Source organism: Brachycentrus maculatus, unplaced genomic scaffold (assembly GCF_059751285.1).
Source record: "Brachycentrus maculatus isolate JH-2025_06_01 unplaced genomic scaffold, ASM5975128v1 h1tg001057l, whole genome shotgun sequence".
NCBI classification, from domain to species: domain Eukaryota; kingdom Metazoa; phylum Arthropoda; class Insecta; order Trichoptera; family Brachycentridae; genus Brachycentrus; species Brachycentrus maculatus.
The window spans coordinates 1-22,847 of NW_028281765.1; the positions used below are offsets into that span (position 1 = coordinate 1).

The window sequence follows — 22,847 nt, forward strand, 5'->3', positions numbered from 1 at the left end:
TATCGCCTCTGCTGAAAAGAATGACTTCTCCAAGGTACTTTATTTACATTGTAAATGCCACGTCAAGAATCCAAGGGTCGCAACTATTCCCATATACTCTGCACGCGAGAGCCGCCATCAAGTGGGCGCACCAAAAGAGGCGTCTTTTGGTTGGCATTAGATTTCCGCTGCTCAGAACATCCACTGTTGACAATCCGTCCGCAGTTCTATGGGATTCAAACTAATTTTGGAGGAGGCAAAGGATCTAACAGTTTGTGGACGTGGTTTAATACGTTCTGTGCGTTGAACACGGCTCCCATGTCCAAACAAATATTGCAGCCACATGTTGATGGGAGTCTGGTTAAATAAAGATGACGATTTGTAGCTAGTTTTATGTGTCTTGAAAACATTAAAGAACACACTTATTTATGATGTTTAAATAGAAAGTAGAATTGGATTTTTAACAGTTACGGATTTTAAAAAATTTGCAAAATTTTTAAGTTTACCTGTATATGACATTATTCTATATGCATTGAACATGTTAAGTAAAGTAATTTCATTAATTAATTCGCCAGTCACTTTGTGGTCATACCTTTAATTTTTCTTAACATACTTTAGGACGGGTGTTTTTTTACGTCTGTGGACTGCTGGCGACGGGAATTGATAATTATGTACATATGTTAATACTTCAACAGAGATTAAACACATTAATTATGTAATCCCATTAAATAAACAAATGAAGTATGTAATCCCTTCATTTCTGATTTGGAAAGGAGGCCGGTGCAGAAAGTAAAAATACCCTTCCCCTTCTTAAGTATCAATCGACCGAACGGGTAAAAATACCGTTCCCATCCTTAATGTGTTATTACTTCACTAATAGCGGTGTTATCCAAGTAATTTTAAATTAAATAAAGTCAAAAATTAAAAATGAAACCTCATATTTCTCGTCTGCAAAGTGCCATCCAAGTAAGTCGTAAAATGACAGTACTGTTGTTTATATAATGCGTAATTAAAAAGGATTTTCCTCATTATTTGATTACATTTCCCAGGTGCGGTTTCTTATGGAAGTTCTGGAGAAGCCGTTTGAGATAAATGAGGAGGCAGAAAAGCGTGGATTTGCATCGCAACCACCAAACTGGGCTTACTCCCTCAAGTTGAGCTGTTCTAGCTAATTGGATAATACTTCCCGCACTATCGGCTAAAAAGAAGACCACCAATCAATTTGATGAATGAACAAAGTTAAATGTTTCGCCTGAAATTTTGTGATATTGTAGTATAGTTTTAAATGACGTGTGGATTTTACATTATGTATATTTGTTTTAACTATTCCTAGTGGTTTTTAGATTTTTCAATATATGTTTAGTAGAAAGCCATTCAGTTTTAGATGTTTTTAGGTCTTTCTAAATTTTGATGAATGGAGATGCATTTTAGACAGTAAGTAACGGTGTTTGAAATAAACAATATACTGTAGAACGGGGCTACTTGAACTTTGATGTGTTACTTGTGCCCAGTACAAAAAAATACTTAAATCTGTATTTGGTCTACAATAATGAACGTATCGTGACAATAAGTGTTACCTGTCAGGGAAACAATGAATCATGTCGATACGTTCATTATTGTAGACCAAATACAGATCTAAATATTTTTTTTTCACCGGGCTCAAGTAACACATCAAAGTTCAAGTAACCCCGTTCTACGGTACATATTGTCTTTAAATTAAATAGAAATACATAGTTAGCAAAGTCATTTACTATTTTTCTTGGTGATTTGTACATATATTAAGATGCACGTCGATCCAGATATTTGATGCTGCAATGTGGTCTGAAACATCAGCAAAAAATGCAAGTGACATCAAATTGCAAAATTTTTAAACCATTTTAAAATGTTTTTATTTTTATAAATGAATATGAAGTAACAGACAAGGAAATGGCTTAAACGTTGTATTTATTAGCGTTTTGCTCGGAGTATGTATACGTCAAATAATATGAATAAAAAACATGGATCATGGCAATATACATATGTACAAGATAATCATATTACAGTGGAACCTCCCATAACAAGCACAATTTGTTCCAAAATCTTGTTCGTTAAGTGAAACATTTTTTGTTTTGACTGGCGCGGCTCACAAGTGAATGTCGTGAAAAAGGGACTTGCCCTTTCTCTGTATCTTGTTATGCAAAATGTCGCTCGTTAAGGGAGCAACTTTTTCAATTTTTTTTGCTTGTTATGCGAATCACTTGTTATGAGAGGTTCTACTGTATTATATTTTCAATCATCTTCCTTCAGTATTGTATTTTTTTTTTTTTTACCATTTATGTTCATAATTTTTAAGGTAAGAACTCCACACTAGAAATTTTGTCTTGTACATCATTGTGTTATATTACTAATGCCTTCGTTGATGATGGGCAAGATATTGAATGAAGTTACTTGAAATTATTTATGTATTTGGAAAGATTATAATTGAAAAATATGCTAATTATTACTCAAAAACATTAAATGACTTATGTAAATAAACTATGGTATTTTTGATTGATATATTAATTTTGTAGATGTATGACTTCATTTTATTAGGTAGCGAATGTATCGTAACTATTTATTTTTAGTCTTCAATTAAAAAAAAATGGGAATTTTAACACTTCTGTTTTGATTTGGTGTGTATGTTGTAATTATAATTTTATATCATTTTCATTTGACAAATGTTGAAACCAACAAATTTTGATAACCATTTGCACAAATATATTTAAATTTTGGACTGGATGTACGTAATTATATATTAAAATATAAATGGCTCGATATTTATCTTAAATTACTTTGCGTAACATACCGTAATAGACTAGTCCGTTTTGAACAAATCAACCAAAATTATTTTTAAATTTTAAACTAATTTTATTGTGGTAGTTTCATAAAATTATAAAAATGTTGATATCATTAACACATTTCGGATGGGTGTTTTTTTACACCCATTTGGGACGGGATTTGATAATTGTGTACATATCGCTCACTCCTTTCAAGAACGTCATAAATCAAAATACATGATTTTTCAGGAGAACGTTTTTAAAGTTTAAAAATATAACACAATGTATTAAAAATAAATATCAAGCCACTTATTAAACTTTTTAGTGTGCAACAGATCTTTTTAGGTAAAACCTGAAGGTTTTTTCTCCATTTGAAAAATATTAAGTTTATTTAAAAAAAATAATTAAACGATACCTTTTCTTCAAAATGCAAAAACAACATTTTCTGCCCTGTAGCGGGTAAATATTAAATTAAAAATATGGCCCTTTTGCTGGGATATAGTACATTTTCTGGGCATTCCGAAAACATGCACAACTGAAAATTGTCGATTTTTGATTTATGACGTTCTTGAAAGGAGTGAGCGATATAGTTTAGACCTTAACAAAGAGATTGGTACATAATATTCATATAAAATCATTAAATAATTCCTTCTTTTCTGACTTTTAAATGAGGCCAGCGCAGAAGGTAAAAATACCCTTTTCGTCCTTAAGCATCAATCGACCGATGGGGTAGAAATACCTTTTCCGTCCCAAGTGTGTTAACCATTGCTTAGATTGAAATTCAAATATTTTTTATACTGAATTTTTTATGATTATTAATATTTTATAAAATTTACTTTGTGGTCAATTACTTTTACAAAATGTTAGTGTACCATCACTTGAAAATCTCGGTAAATGGTAATATACTAATTTTAAAAAAGTTTTTATGTTTGTGATGTATATTATATGTATTTATTTCACTTGTTTTTAATAAATAATCATGTTGAACATGTAAATTGTTTTATTATTGTTCCTAGTTTTTATTTATTATAAGGAAATTTAACATACTATGCGCAAATAAATAAGATACAAAAAAAAAACAAAATAAAAATATATTTTTTCAATATCATTCACATGATTTTTAAGTATATATAATATAGTAGATAGACAAATTTTAATCATTTTTTAAGAAATAAAACTCAAAATTTTTAATTTACACAAATATAAAAGTGTAAAATTATAAAATGTTCAAAATGGGACCATAAATTTTCGCTGTAAATAATGTATATATGTAACAAAAAATTATCCATTGGAGTCTTCACCGATCTTTAAAGTATACTCAGAAGAAGGTCAAAAGGAAAAAATGTTTATAAACATTGTACGTCATAAAAAAAGTTTTTTTGTTAAAAAAATAGTTTTTGTAGTTAGTTCTTCTTATTAGTAAATGAGATTTTGACCCTAAAGAAGGTCAATGAAATTATTTGTAATCTTCATCATCCGAGTCATCTTTCTCGCTATAATCTTCATCCTCATCTTCCTTATATTTATTCTTGCATATATTTTCTTTATCTTCCGTTTCTTTCACTTCCTGCGCTTCCACTTTAGCCGATCTGTGATGGAAAACGAATGATATAGACTTGGCCAAATCCCAGCACTGTTTGAGTACCAAATCCGCCAAATTCTTTTTATCGGCACAGTGATACCAATTGGACAGATCCGAAGTGCAGTCGGAATTTTCTGGAGGCAGAGTCACTTGAATATTATTAACGCAACGCTTGCATCTGAATTTGGAATGAGTATCTGACAATGTATTTTCTTCTAATCTGAATAGATCTCTCAAATCTTCGGAGCTGAAATGCCTCATGGATTCCTCATTCTGATCGACCACTGTGTCACTGAGCGCCTTTTTATGCGCTTGTCTTTGGAATATTTTTTCCTCTATGGTTCCCGTCGCTAGCAGCCTGTAGATATAGCAAGGTTTCTTTTGTCCGTCTCTCCACACTCTCGCCATGGCCTGATCATCGTTGGCGGGGTTCCAATCCGGGTCGAACATGACCAGTCTGTTAGCTCCGATAAGGTTGAGCCCGCAACCTCCCGCTTTGGAGCTGAGCATGAATATCCACTCGCTGGAATCCGCTTTATTGAAACTCTCTACAACCTTAGCGCGCTTCTTGATAGACATCGACCCGTCGAGACGTACATACTGGTACGACCGCTTTCTGCAAAGTTTCTCGAACAAATCTAAAGTTTGAGTATAATTTGAAACCAGGACTATTTTGTCGTCCGTATTTGTTTTGAGATTCGCTAATATGCAATCGAGAATGAGAAGTTTCCCCGATAGTTCCGGTAAGACATCTTTAGTATTGTAATTGGAAGGCAACAGTGTATGCGCTTTTTCAAATCCTTCGGACCTTTCTAGAATCTTTTCATATATAAGATCGGGATGGTTACATAATTTCTTCAGCATTGTTATACTCGACAGGGCGCTGAGAGAAGATTTTCCATCGTTGTTTCCAGTGACCGTTTTTCTTATAGATTCAGAGTTGATGAAGTTTTTGTATAACTGCTTTTGCAAATCACTCAGCTTGACGCAGAGAACTTGTTCAAACTTGACAGGGAGATACTTGGTGAGCAGGCTGCTAGTGCGACGGATCATGCACTTGTTGACTAGTGTTGTTAGAATGACTAGACACTCTTGCGCAGTTGTTCTTTCCTTTTCGGTAGCGAGAGCATCTTGCCCTTTGAGAATGGGATTCTCAAACTTCTTCCTGAATTCTTGCGCCGTTCCCAGAATTCCTTCATTCACAAAGTGAACGAGACTGAAATATTCCAGTAAATCGTTTTGGATAGGCGTTCCGGATATGAGAATTCTTCTCTTGGAATTGAGTCCCATGAGGGCTTGATAAGTTTGGTTTTCGCTATTTTTCAATCGGTGCCCTTCGTCGCAGAGCACCAGCCCGACTTCGGAGGAATGGAGTATTTTGGCGTACAATCTAAACGTCTCGTAAGAAATTATTAAAACCGGCGTAGCCACTCTGGTAGAAGAATAAGTATTCATGAAGTTATTTAATTTCAGTTCTATCTCCGCCTTGGAGCCTCCGTCCATCGGAAGGGCGTTGACTCTCTGCCCGAGCCATTTGTGAATTTCATTGAACCAATTTTTCACCAAACTGCTCGGACAAACTATAATAGCCTTAACGATGGTGGGTTTGCAATCCGGTCCTTGTCGGAGAAGCGTCCACAAGAGTGTAATACATTGCAATGTTTTTCCAAGGCCCATTTCGTCCGCCATGATGCATCCGTAGGCATTTGGTATTCGCATCCCGGTTACACAATCGTACATAAACTTGACTCCGTCTCTCTGATGCGGCCGCAAGATATTCCCGACCACCGGATCCACCACTACCGCTACTTCAATTTTATCAGGATCCATTTTGATTTTTTCATGTTCCGGGATGAATGGAGGGCAAAATAATACTAAAGCGTTGGGTTCATCGGGGTCATGAAGGGCTCTTCTTACCGACGATTTTTTTAAGCCTAAACTTTTAGTACTATACGATGAAACATAATTAGGAATCGGTACTTGGAAAGGTTTGCTTAAAATCTGTCGTATGAGGGCTTCGTGCTCCGAACCCGGTAGGTTGATTGATATTTTCTGCGATAGACCAACTTGTTTTTCAGGTCCTCTCGTCCGTCGCTTCTTTGCTACTTGGAGAATGGGGCTCTTGAAGAGCAATTCATCATCACTTCGACTTGTTTGACTTGGCGCTAAACTTCGCCTCATTTTTCATGGAAGTACAACTTGTTTCATATATTACGAAGAGTGACAACGAAGCATTATAATATATTCTATAAAAAATGTAATTTACAACACATATTCTGTGAAAAACACGAACAAAACATCTTATATAAGAGTTTAAACGAAACAAAAACAGATGAGTTGCGAGCGGCTGTCAAATTTCAAAATATCCACCATAGATCGCCATACCACAGATTATAGATTATTTGCATAGACGGTGATTGCAAGCAATGACAAGTTAAAAACATGAACAGGCAAGTAGGTACCCATTACAATTACAAACATGCTCCTAGTTGGCATTTTTTGTTTTAGTGATTTACCACATATTATTTTACCACAAAAAAAGATTTTATCTAAATGTACAGATATTAAAGATAACTTTTTATTTTACTAAAATAAGGTTTGTCACATTCGTAGAATAAATAATAAAAGACATAGGATGAACATCAAATAGATTTAAAACAGTGCAAAAAAATCCTAGAAGTGATATTTTTCCATGAAAGATTGATCTATTTTCCACAAATTTTATAAGAATTGCATTTTCTTTTAGTCTGATAAATAAAACAATATTTGTGTACCTATGAATAAAGAAATACATTTGCTCTCCTAGATTAATTTTATGTGGACAAAATAAACAGAAATCTTCATAATAACTATAAGATAGTAATCTTGGAGCTGACTGATTATTTATCTTGCAATATAAAAAAAATAGATGTTACGTATCTACATTCAGAATGATTTAAAGGTTGAAATAAAACAGTAATTTCAGCAAATAATATAAAAATTTATTTATAAACAAAACCTTTGAATTATTTATAAAATCATGACAGATTTATACATCACACAATTATTACATTTTTTTTCATTCTACAGTGAGTACCTTCCCCTTCCTAGGATATAGCATATATTAGAATTTAGGGCCCAAATACTAACATTTTTTTACATCCTTTGAATAATCAAATCCAATATTTCTCAATATTTATCTCAATGACAAAATGGTGTCTCTCTAGGAAAATATTAAAAAATAATGGGCCCTGCAACATCTTTGATTATGAACATGTCTACTATTTCCCAACTCTGGTTTTCACAAGATCATGAATTTTATATCACATAGGTATGAACACATAATATTTCTATAACACAGAATATTCATCTGTGTTACTTTAAAATATCTAACTTCTGAAGCCAACACAGCTAGAAGGCTGGAAAATAAAGTTTCAAACATTTTATAGCTGAGACTCATTATTGAATGAATTTATTAATATAAGAGCCATGTCCATAAAGGCACATTTTTAACTTGTGTAATGAGATAATATTATAAGTATATTATGACATTTGTAAATGTTACTATTTTTAAAGAATTTAAAACAGAGATAAGACTTCTAATAATTATGAACTATTAAAAAGACCAAGATATAAATCATTCATATGTGGATAATAAATAGAATCTGTAATTTTTATTTTATATTATTATAAAATGCAGGTTGGGTGTAATAATTTAACAGGTATTAAGAAGTAAAACTCAAACATGGGTCCTAATAAAAATTCAAAGCGTACGAGATAATTATATACTTAATAATAGGTATATTCTCTAGAAAATTTCTGATAATTTTTATAGATATTAAACAATTATCAATTCACGGGAGTCAAATTTAAACCGTGCAATTTTTTATTCATTATCCTGTTTGCTGCTAAAGCCAAATTCATTCTGTATAACAAAGTAGAGTTTTATGTTCAATAAACATGTGACCTGGAAATAATATTGTCCAGCTATTGCCATAGTTAAATACAAACATGGTTTTTGATGATTCATTCGCACCATTTGATAGGATTACTTCATTCATATATATTATCTTTAAGCTTTTAAGAATGTAATATGTAATTATTCCAAAACGATTCTTTTTACTGTGTATTTCTCACACTATCCAAAATATACCCTTAGCTACTATTGTGACGCACAGCATGAGCCAAATATATTTTGTTAAATTATGCTGGCACCAATATGAAGTTAGCCCCATTTTATCTTTTAATTATGTGAATTGATATTACCTTAGGGATATTTTACACAGATGGCAGTAGTTTAGTTTTGAGACAAAATTCTGCACTATTTGTATAGCTTGTCCTCAGACAAGCTATACAAATAGTTAGAAAGTTTGGCACCCCGCTGTCATGAGATGTGTGTAAATAGCGTATTGGCTATTGTCTGAGGTGTTATAGACTGTGTGCTAACTGCGAGTAAAGAGTTAACTTAGGATAGATTTGGAACAAATAATCACATCACATTTTTACTTTACACAACTTCAGTATTATGTGACTCAGAAGATTAATGGAGGTTGAAAAGATTAGGCAGGAAAATAATAGTGTATCGCTGGTTCATCCAAAAAATACGTTCTCAAAAGTAATTTTAATCTATACAGATTTGTAAATTATCTATGGTGGAATGGATCATCCTGTCTGTTATCTGTAATTTAGACTGGTTTATAACTAGGCAAGTAAATAAAAGTTAAATACTCGAAAAAATATGAGGTCCTAATGTTTTAAGCCTAAATGTATACCTACCATTTCATGGCATAATCTAAAAAAGTTCGATCACATAATATACATATTTTTATACTCTTCTTGTTTGACAAGTTATCCTCTTTGCCTTTTTTAGTCCGTGCTACTTTTTGGAATCGTTCCGAATCAATAGTAATTGGTCAGATAACAATTTGATTATATAATTATTCCTAAAAATAGGCACTGAATAAATAGATACCGGGACAACGGCCCACTTGTTAAAGGCTCAAAAACTTGCAGGCCAATCTTGGAGAACTGATAGTAAAAAACGTATTACATATATAAAGCTTAAACAACCATACTATTGGAGAAGAAATGTTACGATGTAATCTTATATCTAAAGGATACAAGCCTTATATTTAGTATTACACATATTAATGTCTCGTATTATTACATGTTTCACAATGCCGTGTTTGTGAAACAATCTAGAGTTTATTTTCTTACCAAAAATCACAACTCCGCAGTACTTTGTTGATATTACACCGACAACAATCATTATTTATTGAATATTTTCCCATCCTCCTGACTCGCAAGAATCGTCTGGTTCCCCAGCATCCAGCGCTCGTATGGCTACTCCGCTAACCCTCATACTTTTTCTAGTCTATACTAATTACGACTGGATCCGAGGAAACCAGGCTGATCACAGAGAATGAAGAGATGAAATAGTGGAAAGAGTACTGGAAGTAATAAGACTACTCCGAATATAAGATCTTTGGTAATGTTGTTTCCTACAAAGAATTATTACAAAAATATAAACTTATGTACAAAAGCAATTGAAGAGATTTGTAAACCGGCTTCGAGAACCGATACAAATATAAACAATGAAGTTTCAACTTACACAATATTCAATATCAATTGATTTTTACAAACTGCAATGGTTTTAATTAGGTACAAATATAATACACGTTATCTCATAGTTTAATGCCAATATTTAATGACATTATTCATCAAATTTGTGAACAAATGTACAAGAGTCCATCTTTGTATGAAGACATATTAATAGATCATGTCCAAACATTATAAGTATGTGTTGTTTCAAATACAGATGGGATTGGGCGATAATCAAATAAGTTGTTAGATTACTAAGATGAATCGATAAATTACCAACACAAAAAAAAACATTACCATTTTTTGGCAAGTTTTTAGATCTATCACATTTTTTGGTTTAATTTTTGCCAACAATCTGATTTCGGAACTATTTTATGAATTTTAATCGAAATTCAATAAGTTATCCAAGTCCAGATGACGATTTTCAATCAAGTTTCTGAACCGAGTGATTCAAGTAATCAAATAATTATTAAAATTAATGAATTGATCAAATGACTCATTGTTTTTATTCAGTTCATTCCATCGCTAGTTTCAACCCAACGGTTATAATAAATGGATAAGAAGTACTATAAAAAACATAGATATTGTAACAGATGTAAAAGACAACTAATGACATTTGTTACTTAAAAAACAGATTTAAATATCAATAATATTTAATCAATTTTCAATTACTCCAAAAGATATATTCACTTAACAATATAAAATCATGTAACATAACCATTATAGAAAGTTATCAATGTAACAATTACAATAATTATGTTATTACAATATGTATTCATTATTGCCATCAAGGTTTATATTTTTTTATCATACAATATTTATTAATTTTAAAAAAATTATAAAACATAAATCTACTTCACACTTCATCAATAATTTTTATGGTAAATATATATGTATACCAAAACATAATATCTAAACTATTATTTATCTAAATAAAATTTTCCTAGAAAATTTAAGTACTAACACATTAAACAAAAAAAAATTTAAAAAAAATATTTTTCATGTTTTTTTATAGATTCTATTAATATACTGCAAAAAAATTAACTAATGATTTATTTTCAAAAGAAACTTTAATGAAACTTGGACTAAATTTTTAATTGTTGGGTAATATATCCAAAATTAAACACGGTTATTGGATTGAATTCTACTTTTATTTACGTATAAATATGATAACATGTGACGTGTTTTGTCTAATTAAGACATATCAAACACGAAGAGAAAGAGTGTGTTTGATAATGTTTTAATAAGACGAAACGTGTCACATATTATCATATTTATAAGTAAATAAAAGTAGAATTCAATCCAATAACCGTGTTTAATTTTGGATATATTACCCAACAATTCAATATGGAATTCTACCAACTGTCTGATAATGACAGAGAAAGAGTGTGTTTGATAATGTTTTAATAAGACGAAACGTGTCACATATTATCATATTTATAAGTAAATAAAAGTAGAATTCAATCCAATAACCGTGTTTAATTTTGGATATATTACCCAACAATTCAATATTCTACCAACTGTCTGCAGTTACGATAAATTAATTTATAATACTTATGTATCTTGTCCGGTAGTGAGTTTCTGTAAACAACACGGTCCCATGGAAGTGACTTTTTTGTAAAGATATAATTCCCTTTTTTTATACGTTGATGATTTGATAATCAAAGTAAATACAATAATTTTATTTTAAACATAGAAACTAATAAATTAAAAACAGCAATATGTGATTTTAGAAGGAAAAAATTTCAATATGATAATGAATTATTTCACTGCCATATTCCTGGACATATCTCCAGTACAGAAATGATAAGTAAGTACTCGTAAGTAACGTACTCTTAGAAATATTTTAGAATAATCTAAAAATAATTCAGCTTTTAACCGCTTCCATAGTGGTTAATGTATCAACGTTGTTTATTTGGAAGGCAGTAGCAGTAAATTATTTTAAAAATAATTTAAAAGGTGATAAAACCGGCATGTCAAGTCGAGGTCATTACATTTTTGGTTGAAAAAGTTCATACATAAAAGAACTAACAACCAAAAATGTAACAAGCATTTCCACAGCATTCTGAAAGTACTGCAAATACTTTATTCTATTGTAGTTAAAAACTAAACAAACACTTTTTAAATGATCCGTCAGTTCATGCTTCAATTGTTATTAAGGGATTCGCAAATATTACAAATAATAAAACAGAAACTTGTCCACAGGTACAGCACTCGCCTCTACATAAATATTTTTTTACATCATCCATCTTTTCCCATCTGTTTTAAATTCTCACAAATGTAGAATAGAACTTTTTGACCTTTTGGAAGTTCTGGAGTTTGCAAAATGCCAATAAAAATGAGGAATTTGTAAAAAAATAATAAAACACGTTTAAATTGCACGAAAAATACCTTCAGTTTACTAAATTTGTGTTTTAAGAGACATTAGCAAGCACTGCTAAGAATGTTGAAGTTCTATTCAACGAACTTCTGTTTAGCAACGTTCTCCCAAAAACTCTTATTTTGATTGAACATACAATACTTTTTCCAGGAGATCTTGCCCTAATTTTTTATATTCTTAAATTTTTTAATACATTGGTGTTTATATGATCACTAGATATTAGATTATTCATAATTTAAGTTGCAAAAGAACAAAATAAGGTTTTAGATGCAGTGTTTTGATACCAAATTTGCACCAAATTTTGATAAATAAAAAAGTTGCCAGTCTTTAGCCCATAGGTGAGCCAGTTCTATTTAACATTTTTTTCCTTAGTACCACAGATAAAGAGATCAATTAAGATGATCAAACACAACAGAACAGATTTTTAGTAATCTTTATCCAAAGGAATGTAAGGCTGAACGAGGAATAATTGAAAAGATTAGAAAGAGCTCTTTGCGGTGGTATGGACATGTGGAGCGAATGGATAGCGAGAGAATGACTAAGAAAATATATGTGGCGAATGTGAGAGGGAAAGCAGAACGTGGACGACCGAAAAAGACTTGGCACGATCAGATCAATCAGAACCTAAAATCTGGCGGTGTCAAAAGTCTGCGTAATCGGAGGGCATGTATGACTAGATGTATGGATGTGAAGGAGGCGAGGAGTGTATGTCAGGACAGAAGAGTATGGCGTTCCATCCTCTCTGCCTACCCCTGCGGGGAAACGGCGTGATGGTAGTAGTAGTAGTAGTAGTAGTTTATCCAGTATTTCCAAACTATAAAGAACTATTATTACAATTTATAATGCAATGTAGGCATTCCAAATGTAAACAAATTCACAGATGTCGTTACGAATCCTGATTTTTAAATACATTTTTCAGCATTTGAATATGCAAACGCAATATCTACCCAAAATTAAGTTTGGACTATAAGGTTCATACGTTCTTTCTGAGAGGTAAAATACTTTTGTTACCTCAGACTGGCACCTGAAGTGCTAACTGATAACCTTACCCTCGTATAATTAAGAACCAATATAACACTGCATCAATCTAATATGTTGCCCTAAGCACCAATGGACAAAGCTGGGAATACTTAATATTTCCACATAAGCATAATACCTATAAAGCCATAGGTAGGTATATAAAATAAAATATTATAAATAACATCTCACCCAAATAATTGACATAAGAAAAATAGTGTGAAATTCCCTTAAATATCCAGAAAATGTATTAAATATTACATCATCTATTTTTCCTAAACACATACCTATATAAATTTTTTTTAAATTTTCTAGTATACAGCACTTCAAGATTGAAATTTTATAATTATTATAAATAATGACTAAGAGAATATAATTCTCAGGTACATATTCCACACTGGGTACATATTCAAAGGTAGTTTAAAATATTTAAATATAATAAACAAGAAAACATTTCAAAAGCAAATTGTTCTAATTTCATAATATTTTATTCTAAAAAAAATCTGTATTTTCCCAGTAGAAACTAACAACTTAAAAAAAAATAGCATGTTGGGCTCTGCCCCAAACTCAAGTCTTCAAGGAAATAATATGATAACAAACATTATTTTATCAAATTGTCACCTGTCTTGCTACTTTCTTAGAAATTTAATACCTACATAACCTCAAACGATGTGAAAATTAATTTACTGGAAAATCTTCATAAAATAAATATTATTATAAAGACACTTTCATACAAATTCAGAGTGATAAAAAGTAGAACTACCATTTGTTAAATTATTCCCCTGTTCCTACAAGTTAGTGTTGCCACACCTGTTAAAGTTTTTCCTTAATGTATTCCAAAAGTACTGAATACTTCAATAAACATCATTTCGTGACAGTTATTATTTTAAGTACTATTGTTCTACTATATTACAACGATTTCTATTTGATGAATTTTACCACATATTATTTTTCACATCATTTGAGGCTAGGCACTAAAATAGGTCATTTTAACAGAACTATAGTTTAATGCTCCCTTCATTTTACATAAATTGTATATATTATATACAAATCTCCAATAATGGCACACATTGACTAGCCTCTTAAATGATATGAATTAAAATATAATTTGTAATAAAATTATAAATACTTCTCCTTAGGTACTTAAATACTTTTTGGTTCATGCTTGATAATATAAATAAAACATTTTATAAACAAATGTGAATATCAAATAGTATATTGGATTTTTGGATATTTGCAGCTGACTTTGTTGAACATTATCGAGTCCTTCTTAGCAAAATACAGAATTGTATTGAAATATAATTAATGTTTGTCATTCTAAGACACTTGATACATACAAAATAACAAAAAAACTTAAATTTTAAACATGCCAGGTAGAAAAAAGTACACTTAATTATTGATCACACATCATATCTTAAATAATAACAATACAATTTTCACTCGAGTCACAGCAGAACTACCCAAAACACAATATAAAACTTCAATTCCCATATTTTGAAAACCAGATAAGAGAACAAATGATGGAAAAATACCTATTGAATATTTGGTCAGAATAGGGTCCAAATATTTGCAAACATTTATGAAGTCTGATGGTTAGTGGGATGTTGGGTTTCATAAGTGAACCGTTAGGTTAGGTGAATTACCATTGGTCAAAAGTCTTCAAGGAAATAATATGATACCAAACATAATTTTTATCAAATTGTCACCTACATAACCTCAAACAATATGAAAACTAATATACTGGAAAATCCATATAAATATTGATAAATAAAGTATATTAAATCGAGACACTTTCCAAACAAACTTATATGTGGAATGATGCAAAGCGGAACTAACAGTAGTTAGGTCATTCCGCTGTTGCTATGAATTAGTGTTACCATATCTATCAAAGATTTTCCTTAATGTGATTCAAAAGTATCGAGCACTTCAATAAACACCAATTAGTGTCAGTTATCGTTTAAAGCACCATTCTTCTACAATATTGCAATTATATCTATTTGATAGATTTTACCACATATTATTTTTCAAATTATTTGAGGTTACTAAACTGAGGTACTAAACCGACAGTCTCGCCGCATGACATGGGATCACACAGAATGGTGTCTTTTCGATGTAGAATCACATTTTGTCCATTCGCAGCAGTGATAGGAAATAAAATCCTGTATTTGGCTTTCACAGTATGGGAATGATATTTTATATGAAACAATGTCTTCGAAATAATTGATCTACTTAATTTTCCTAATAAATATTGCGGCAAGACCATTTACAGAATAGCGTACATGTATTTACATGTGTAATGAGATCACGTTGGAGCCACACGTAATGGTGGTCCTTCAATGGTCAGGCAGTTCATTTTCTTGTACTTCGTCATATTGGGCAAACTTTAAGAAAACTTGCTCCAATGTCGTCTGGCTGAAGCTGTATTCGACTATATGAAGGCTTTCTTTGGCTGCAAGAAATGAAAATGATAAACAATGTAGTCTGATAATGTTTTGTATAACGTGAGAGCTATGACTAAAAAGCAGATTTTGTTTACCGTCTGGCCGCTCGATAGTTAATAATAATAATTTTGGATAAATTACATAGCGCCATTTTCGTAAAATACTACCTCAAGGGCACATATCGCTCACTCCTTGCAAGAACATCATAAATAAAAATTCGGTGAGTGGTTATATACTAATTTTATTAACATTTTTGTAAAAAAATAAATAAGTAAAAAATTGTCAATTTTCAGTTGTGCATATTTTCAGAATGCTCAGAAAATGTACTAAATCCCAGCAAAAGAGGCAAATTTTTAACTTAATATTTACCCGCTACAGGGCAGAAAGTGTTGTTTTTGCATTTTGAAGAAAAGGTATTGTTTAGTTATTTTTTTAAATATACTAAATATTTTTCCAATGGAGAAAAAACCTTCAGGTTTTACCAAAAAAGATCTGTTGCACAGTAAAAAGTTCAATAAGTAGCTTGATATTTATTTTTAATACATTGTATTGTATTTTTAAACTTTAAAAACATTCTTCTGAAAAATCAAGTTTTTTGATTTATGACGTTCTTGAAAGGAGTGAGCGATATGTCCTATTTGGTATAAGTCTCATGATCTGGAGTGGATTAAGGACGTAAACCGAGGTCCCACTGTGTATGTGTTCAACTTACATGCTTCGAGTTTGGCGAAACAGCGCGCGAGAGAGGTGACTCCGTGCTGGGGAACACTGAACACGAGGCGGTCGGCGAAGCTCTCCTCCAGCCGGGCGTCGGGAAACAGTTCCCGTACAAACTGTCGCGCCGCCGCCACGCCACCGCACGTGTCCAGCACGGTGCTCTCTACATCTGATGGAACACTGGAAAAAATTGATAGTATGAGAGCCATTTTAAAAGCAAATTTATTGTTTCGGAATTCACTTTGCAGTAAGACATGCTTTTTTAAATTTTTTATATTTGTTACTTACCATAGAAATTTTTCCTTGCCTATTATGTACAAGGATTTATAGGATATTCAGTTTATATCAATCGTTCAAGATCCGTCACATAACTTATTTATTTGTCTTATTCTTGTCACATTTTCCAAATAAGACACCACCAAATCCGATAGATCCTTATGTCCCATTGCCTCATCAATTTTCGTCAACTGAATACCCTCTTTTGCACATTCTGTTTCTAATTTGAATCTCTCCCTTTTCAAAATTGGACATATCCTCACCAAATGAGGGACATCTTGTGATAACGTCTCATCATAATTCAATTATAAATAAACCACTTGTTTCTTTTCACTTGAGTATTATATTGCTACAAATAGTTTCGGAAGCTTTTATCTATGGGTTTGAATATAAACTCTGTTTCTACTCGATATATGTTTATATTCAAATTCGTAGATGGAAGCAACTGTAGCTTTCAAAACTAATCGTAACAATATAATACTCATGAGGTAAAAAACACTTGTTTTATTTAATATTGAATGCAGCATTTACATGAGAATAATGATCAAGACAGTCACAAAATAATAAGGACCGCTTGTCCTACCCTCCTTCCTATATTTTCCCTCCATTTTATTTTCCACAGCAGCGATGCCCCTCACCCTGAGTCCCTTCGCTAACATTAGCTGTATCCAACCAAATGTATTCACCATTGGGTTTGAAAAAAAAAAAAAATTTACCCAGAGTGGATGGAGAGCGAGTTTCTCCTCAGTATAGTAGAGTCGCCGTCCTCGTTCCCCGAGCCGACGAGCGGCGTGTGGATGTTGGCGTCCACGGCGCCCTCGATGCCCTCCTCGGGCGCGCCGTCGGGCGGCCCCTCCGCCTCCGCCTCGCTGCGCTCCCCGAGCGAGGGGCTGCCGGGCTCGGCGGGCGCGGCGGGCGCGCGCGGCGACGCCGGGAAGGTGGACGCGTCCGAGGGCTGGCGGCGGCGCGCGGGCGCCGACAGCTTCATCTCCAGAGTGTAGCCCGCGCCGTACAGGTTCTTCAGGTGCTGGGTGGAGCCTATGCACCTGGGGGACAAAATAAAATACAGTAGAGTCTCGGTTATCCGACCTTTCGAGTTATCTGACCTACCGGGGCAATGCCCCTGCGGAAAGTTTCACACAGCGAAGAACACTAAGCCCTAGAAATAGGGTTAAAGTATGCAGAGTAGCTGGAGGAAACATCGTCTACCGAGCTTTTACTTTTGTAGCCTCTGCGAGATTTGGCGGCCGGAAAACGACAATAGCGGGTAAACAAAAGACAATCACAGACATTTTTTACCCAAGCTTAAGTTTAGTTTCGTAGTTCACTGCATTGTATGTGAGTATGTACCTACTGTAAAACATGTTTTATTATTTTGCCGTAAGTGCATTTTACGTACGAAAAAGACCGGCTTGAAGCATTTGAGATGTGGGTTTGGAGGAAGATGACCAAAACATCATGGGTCGTAAGGAAGTCCAACGAAAAGGTGTTGCAGGACGTAAAAGAAAGAAGAGAGCTTATAAATCATATTTTGAAGAGGAAGGCCAAGCTAATAGGGCACTCAATTAGACATAGCACCTTTCTTAGCAACATCTTCGAAGGAAGAATCTTGGGAAAACGAACAAGAGGCCGCCCAAGAACTTCATACTTCCAGGATTTGAAGCGGCTCATGGACGTCTCCTCCTATTCGCAGCTCAAGAGGATGGCGACTGACAGAGACAAGTGGCTGACACAACAAGGCGCTGCCTTTAGAAGATGATGATGATGAAGCGGATTTTGATGATTCGTTACATTCAATTATGTTACATGCACATATTTGAAAAGTTTTCGATGTGAAAATTAACACATTTTTAAGGTCATTTTTATCATTTTACCTAGGCCGCGGCCGGTTTGGGTCGGATTGTAACACTATTTTTTGACATCTCAACACAGATGAAGAAGAATATGGCAGTCTGACCACTTTACACAAGTGTAACATTCACCAATTCCACCCATGATTGACAACCACGCTACTCAAAAACATGAATATTTTAGATACATATATTGATCAAACTCGTAACACAATATAAGAGAGCTCACAATAGCCATCTATGGAAAGGATCATATAAGGAAAGCTTTTATTAAGCAGAGACTATTCATTTATATGCGAGGTCCGAATCTTGGATTATATTCACATACTTGAGAAACGCCTGAAAACACGATTTTTAATTTAATTTCAGCTTTTGATTTAACCAATTCATTTATGATTTTTTAATTTTATTTTATCATAATAACAAACTCACAATTGGAGATAATCCAGATTTGTGAAAGTATTTGGACAAACTAAAAAATGTTGTAAAATAATACAATTAATTCTAATTCGCAGACTGATTTTGTATAGAGAATGTAGATAAAATGATAAATGGATTTACCTTAACCCTCCCTTGACCATGATCCCAACTCTGGAGCACAACGCGTCTGCCTCTTCCATGGAGTGTGTAGTGAGAATAGCTCCCTTTTTACCCTGAAAATCAAAGAAAATATGTGTTCTATAAAAAATCTAAGCTTTAAAAAAAAAACTATGGTACTCTTACATTAAAATATGAAAAAACATTATACAAACTTGAATAGTTGGAATTGTATGGTATTGCATTTTGGTATCTCAAAGATGAACATTTCTTTAATTCAAGTATTTTTCACCCTTAACCGGATCCACGCGGCTCACATAACCGTATGTGTTTTAACAAAACATGCCCCATACGCGGCTGACATAAGCGTTTGTGTTTTTACATTGCTCCAAGTTTCGAACCTCAGTTTAACTTAGAGGGATTTTTTCATGGTGTGGAACTTTGGATAAAATAATACGTCAATCCTTGGCCTTATGACATCTGTTGAAATATCTGACTAATAATTTGTAACATCACAAGGATAAATAAAAGAACAGATCCCTGATTTTTCTTGCGGTCGGTAATTAGTCCGCGCCATAATCATGCCCTATATCTGTCTCACTCTCGACGCTACGTATCGCCAGTGGGTAAGAAAAGACACACGATGCGTGCTTTGATTTATTTATGTTACGATATATTTCAAGAATAATGTGACACACGTGTATTATAGAGTACCAAAAAGGCACAATGAATCCCATTGAACGTTTTTGTTTAGGAAAGTGAATTGTTTCTTAACTAAATACATGATAAAAAAAAAGTAATCATTTAAAAAACAGCGAAATACCGCCGCGCACGGGCGTCTCTTAGGAACAAAGTTAACGCGGTTAAAAGGTTAATATATAATATTGATATTTACAAAGTATAAGTTAAATTGGATTACTTGGAAGCTGGCGAGTATGGTGTCCCACAGGAAGCGCTTGCTGCGCGGGTCCATGCCAGTGGAGGGCTCGTCGAGCAGCACCAGGCGGGGGGCCCCCACCATGGCCATGGCGAAGGACAGTTTCCTGCGCGTGCCCCCCGAGCACTCGTCCGCGTGCTTCGAGCCGTGCTCCACTATCTGCAGCCCACTCAGGTACACGTCCACTATCCTGGATAAATGAACATAAGTTAATTAGATTTGTTCTTTAGACACGTGCGTGGTAATGATGATAGCCTGTACTGGTCGTGATCCGTAGCAGCTGGAGGAGAAGAAAGGGAGAGGATGATGGCCTTATCATGTCAATCAGTGCACAAATTTGGTTGCATATTGGATTTTATAGCTTATAAAATATTTGACAGTTTATTTTTATTTATTTATTAGAAAACCAACAGAATATTTAACAAAAATAACATAATATAATAAAATAAAAGAAAAACATTCCAAGTAGAAGTTTTCACTCAAGTAATCTAAAAATAAAAATAAACTATCATGTACATAAAAGCATAACTATATATAAACTTACATTACATGTTTTTATCAAATAATAGAAATTTTCTTTATCAACTAGTCAAATACACATCAACAATATTCCTCTTAAACATATTAAAAGAAACATTATTGATGTCTATTTCATTAAGCATTACATTGCACATATCGCAGGCTCGATTTAAAAATGAATTTTGGTAGGACTTGGTGTGCATTTTAGGGATTTTAAATAAATTTTTGTTTCTGGTCTGTGCTCCCGGGACTCTAAAATTGATGAGTGATAAAAACTCTGGGCAATCAACATAATTATTAAAAAATTTATACAGGAAAATAAGGTCAGCATTGTTCCTACGTGTTATGATCTTGGGTAAATTCATAAATTCATTGCTTGGAGCCATCCGTCTAAAATTACAATATGAAATAAATTCAAAAACTAAAGCTAGAAAAAAATATTAATCAAGAAAAAGTAACAGTTACTTATTAGTCACATTTCTAGGTTTAAGTTTACGATTCTTACATATTCTTCTAACGAGGGCTCAGATGAGGATCCGCACCCAATGGTGCAAAATACATGAAGGCAAGGTGATTACTCCCGCGCTTCAGGAACCAGTCCAGGGTAATATTAAATGGGAATCGAACCCGAGACCTCCAGCATGGTAGCTAAACACGCTAACCATTACACCAGGGAGGCGGTAAAGTAACATATACTATAACTTTTCTATTCTTAGCATCCTTAAGTGGAATTTATGATGGATTTATAGTGAAGTAATCATACTGAGGAATATCCTGGCTGGGCACGCCTCGAATGGCCGCATAGCACTCCAGATGCTCACGCACAGTGATGTTCTTCCACAAGGCATCGTGCTGCGGACAGTAGCCCAACATCTGGAAGGCAGCCTGGCTGTGTGCACTCACATTGTGCCCACCCAATACCACCTGCAAACACATATCATTCATTGACTGTTTTAGTGCTGAGATGTATGCTAAAGATGCTGAAGATTTTTTTGCAAAAATTCACTTTATTAATTTGTAATTGATATATACATTATAAACTAAAATTTAAGCATATACATGATCAAAAATTTGAAAGTAAGCAATAACACTCTTGTTAAAGATGTTGAAGAATCCCGCTTTGGAATACCCCCTCAGACAAATGGAACAGATCAATTTATGGCATGATATTGTTCAGCATAGCGGTAGCTCTTCCTACAGGCGTAACCATCGGCAGGTTGTTCCTGTGTATAGGAATGTGAAACAATCTATGCCGACGCTGTCTTAGGTAACTATCGGGAACATACAGACCAATGCTCCGGATAATTTCAGAATTATCGATCATACCGCGCAACAATCGATAAAAAATACACATTCCTTCTAGTATCTAAACTATTGTAGCCAAGCATACCTTGAAGATCCATTCCAAATTTAGTAGAGAATGCAAGGGCGAAAACAAAAGGATTTTGTTTAATTGTTTGTATGCATTATGTGTAGGGCTCTGTACGAATGGAATGGAAATGGAGGGTTGTCTATTGGCGGCATAAAGCTACCGAATATACGATATGTAAACGACACAAAACTTTTGGCCAAAAGCCACTGAAAGAGGGTTCGGCATTTTGTGTCCTAGCTTGGTTTATGTTACCAATGTTCTTCACTATTTTTATCATGTATGATACCACCTCTCGTGAGTTCCTTACGAGCTCCAACTGAGCTCGCTAGTTCCCTCTTGATACTTTTTATTGTAATTTACACCTTAAAGAAAAACCCTTACAGTTCCATTGGTGGGTGTCTCCTCGGCGGTGATGATCTTCATGGTGGTGGTCTTGCCGGCGCCGTTGTGGCCCAGCAGGCCGAACACTTCGCCAGGCTCGATGGCCAGCGAGAGCGAGGCCACGGCCACCTGCCGCGCGGGGCTAGGGGGGCCCGGCGAGCCCGGGGGGCCCTCCTCCGCCGCCTCCGCGGGCGAGTGGCCGCAGCACCCCGACGTCAGGCGGCAGCAAGTGCTCAGGCTGCTCTTGTACTCCTTGCGGAGATTCTGGAAGGTTTGTTACATTTGCAGTGGAAGTCGTTTTAAATCAATCAATCAATCCGAATGCTAGACAATGTGCAACACCTACTCTAGACAACTAGAAACTGCTGAAGTGCGAATGCAGCCGGAGTGTCCCTTAAGGAGGGGACTGACCAGAGCATTTCGTCGTAACGTAACGTCGTAACATTGTTCGCGGCAAGCGCTCCAACTATGGATGGCTATCTGA

The 22,847-nt window shown here is 34.0% G+C and overlaps 2 protein-coding genes and 1 long non-coding RNA gene across 3 annotated transcripts in view; 1 reads left to right on the forward strand and 2 right to left on the reverse strand.

Moving 5' to 3' along the window:
• On the forward strand, window positions 1-3,769 carry LOC148299587 (uncharacterized). Its single transcript, XR_015839060.1, has 2 exons — window positions 1-34; window positions 1,029-3,769. It is a non-coding gene; the product is annotated as an uncharacterized LOC148299587 (long non-coding RNA).
• Window positions 3,770-3,851: 82 nt separating this feature from the next.
• LOC148299588 (DNA repair and recombination protein RAD54-like) lies at window positions 3,852-6,718 on the reverse strand. The gene has a single exon (XM_088275919.1). The coding sequence runs from the start codon at window positions 6,535-6,537 to the stop codon at window positions 4,231-4,233; it is 2,307 nt and encodes a 768-aa protein (XP_088132045.1). The 5' UTR covers window positions 6,538-6,718; the 3' UTR covers window positions 3,852-4,230.
• A 4,533-nt stretch (window positions 6,719-11,251) lies between these two features.
• The window catches only part of LOC148299589 (cholesterol transporter ABCA5-like), a 42,054-nt gene continuing 30,458 nt past the window's right edge, over window positions 11,252-22,847 (reverse strand). Inside the window, exons 26-32 of the mRNA XM_088275920.1 lie at window positions 22,364-22,627; window positions 21,374-21,534; window positions 20,074-20,281; window positions 19,179-19,270; window positions 17,484-17,813; window positions 16,487-16,671; window positions 11,252-15,782 (exon numbers count right to left, since the gene is read on the reverse strand). Of these exons, the coding sequence (XP_088132046.1) occupies window positions 15,667-15,782; window positions 16,487-16,671; window positions 17,484-17,813; window positions 19,179-19,270; window positions 20,074-20,281; window positions 21,374-21,534; window positions 22,364-22,627 (1,356 nt within the window). The 3' untranslated portion in view covers window positions 11,252-15,666. The remainder of the gene's footprint in view (window positions 15,783-16,486; window positions 16,672-17,483; window positions 17,814-19,178; window positions 19,271-20,073; window positions 20,282-21,373; window positions 21,535-22,363; window positions 22,628-22,847) is intronic.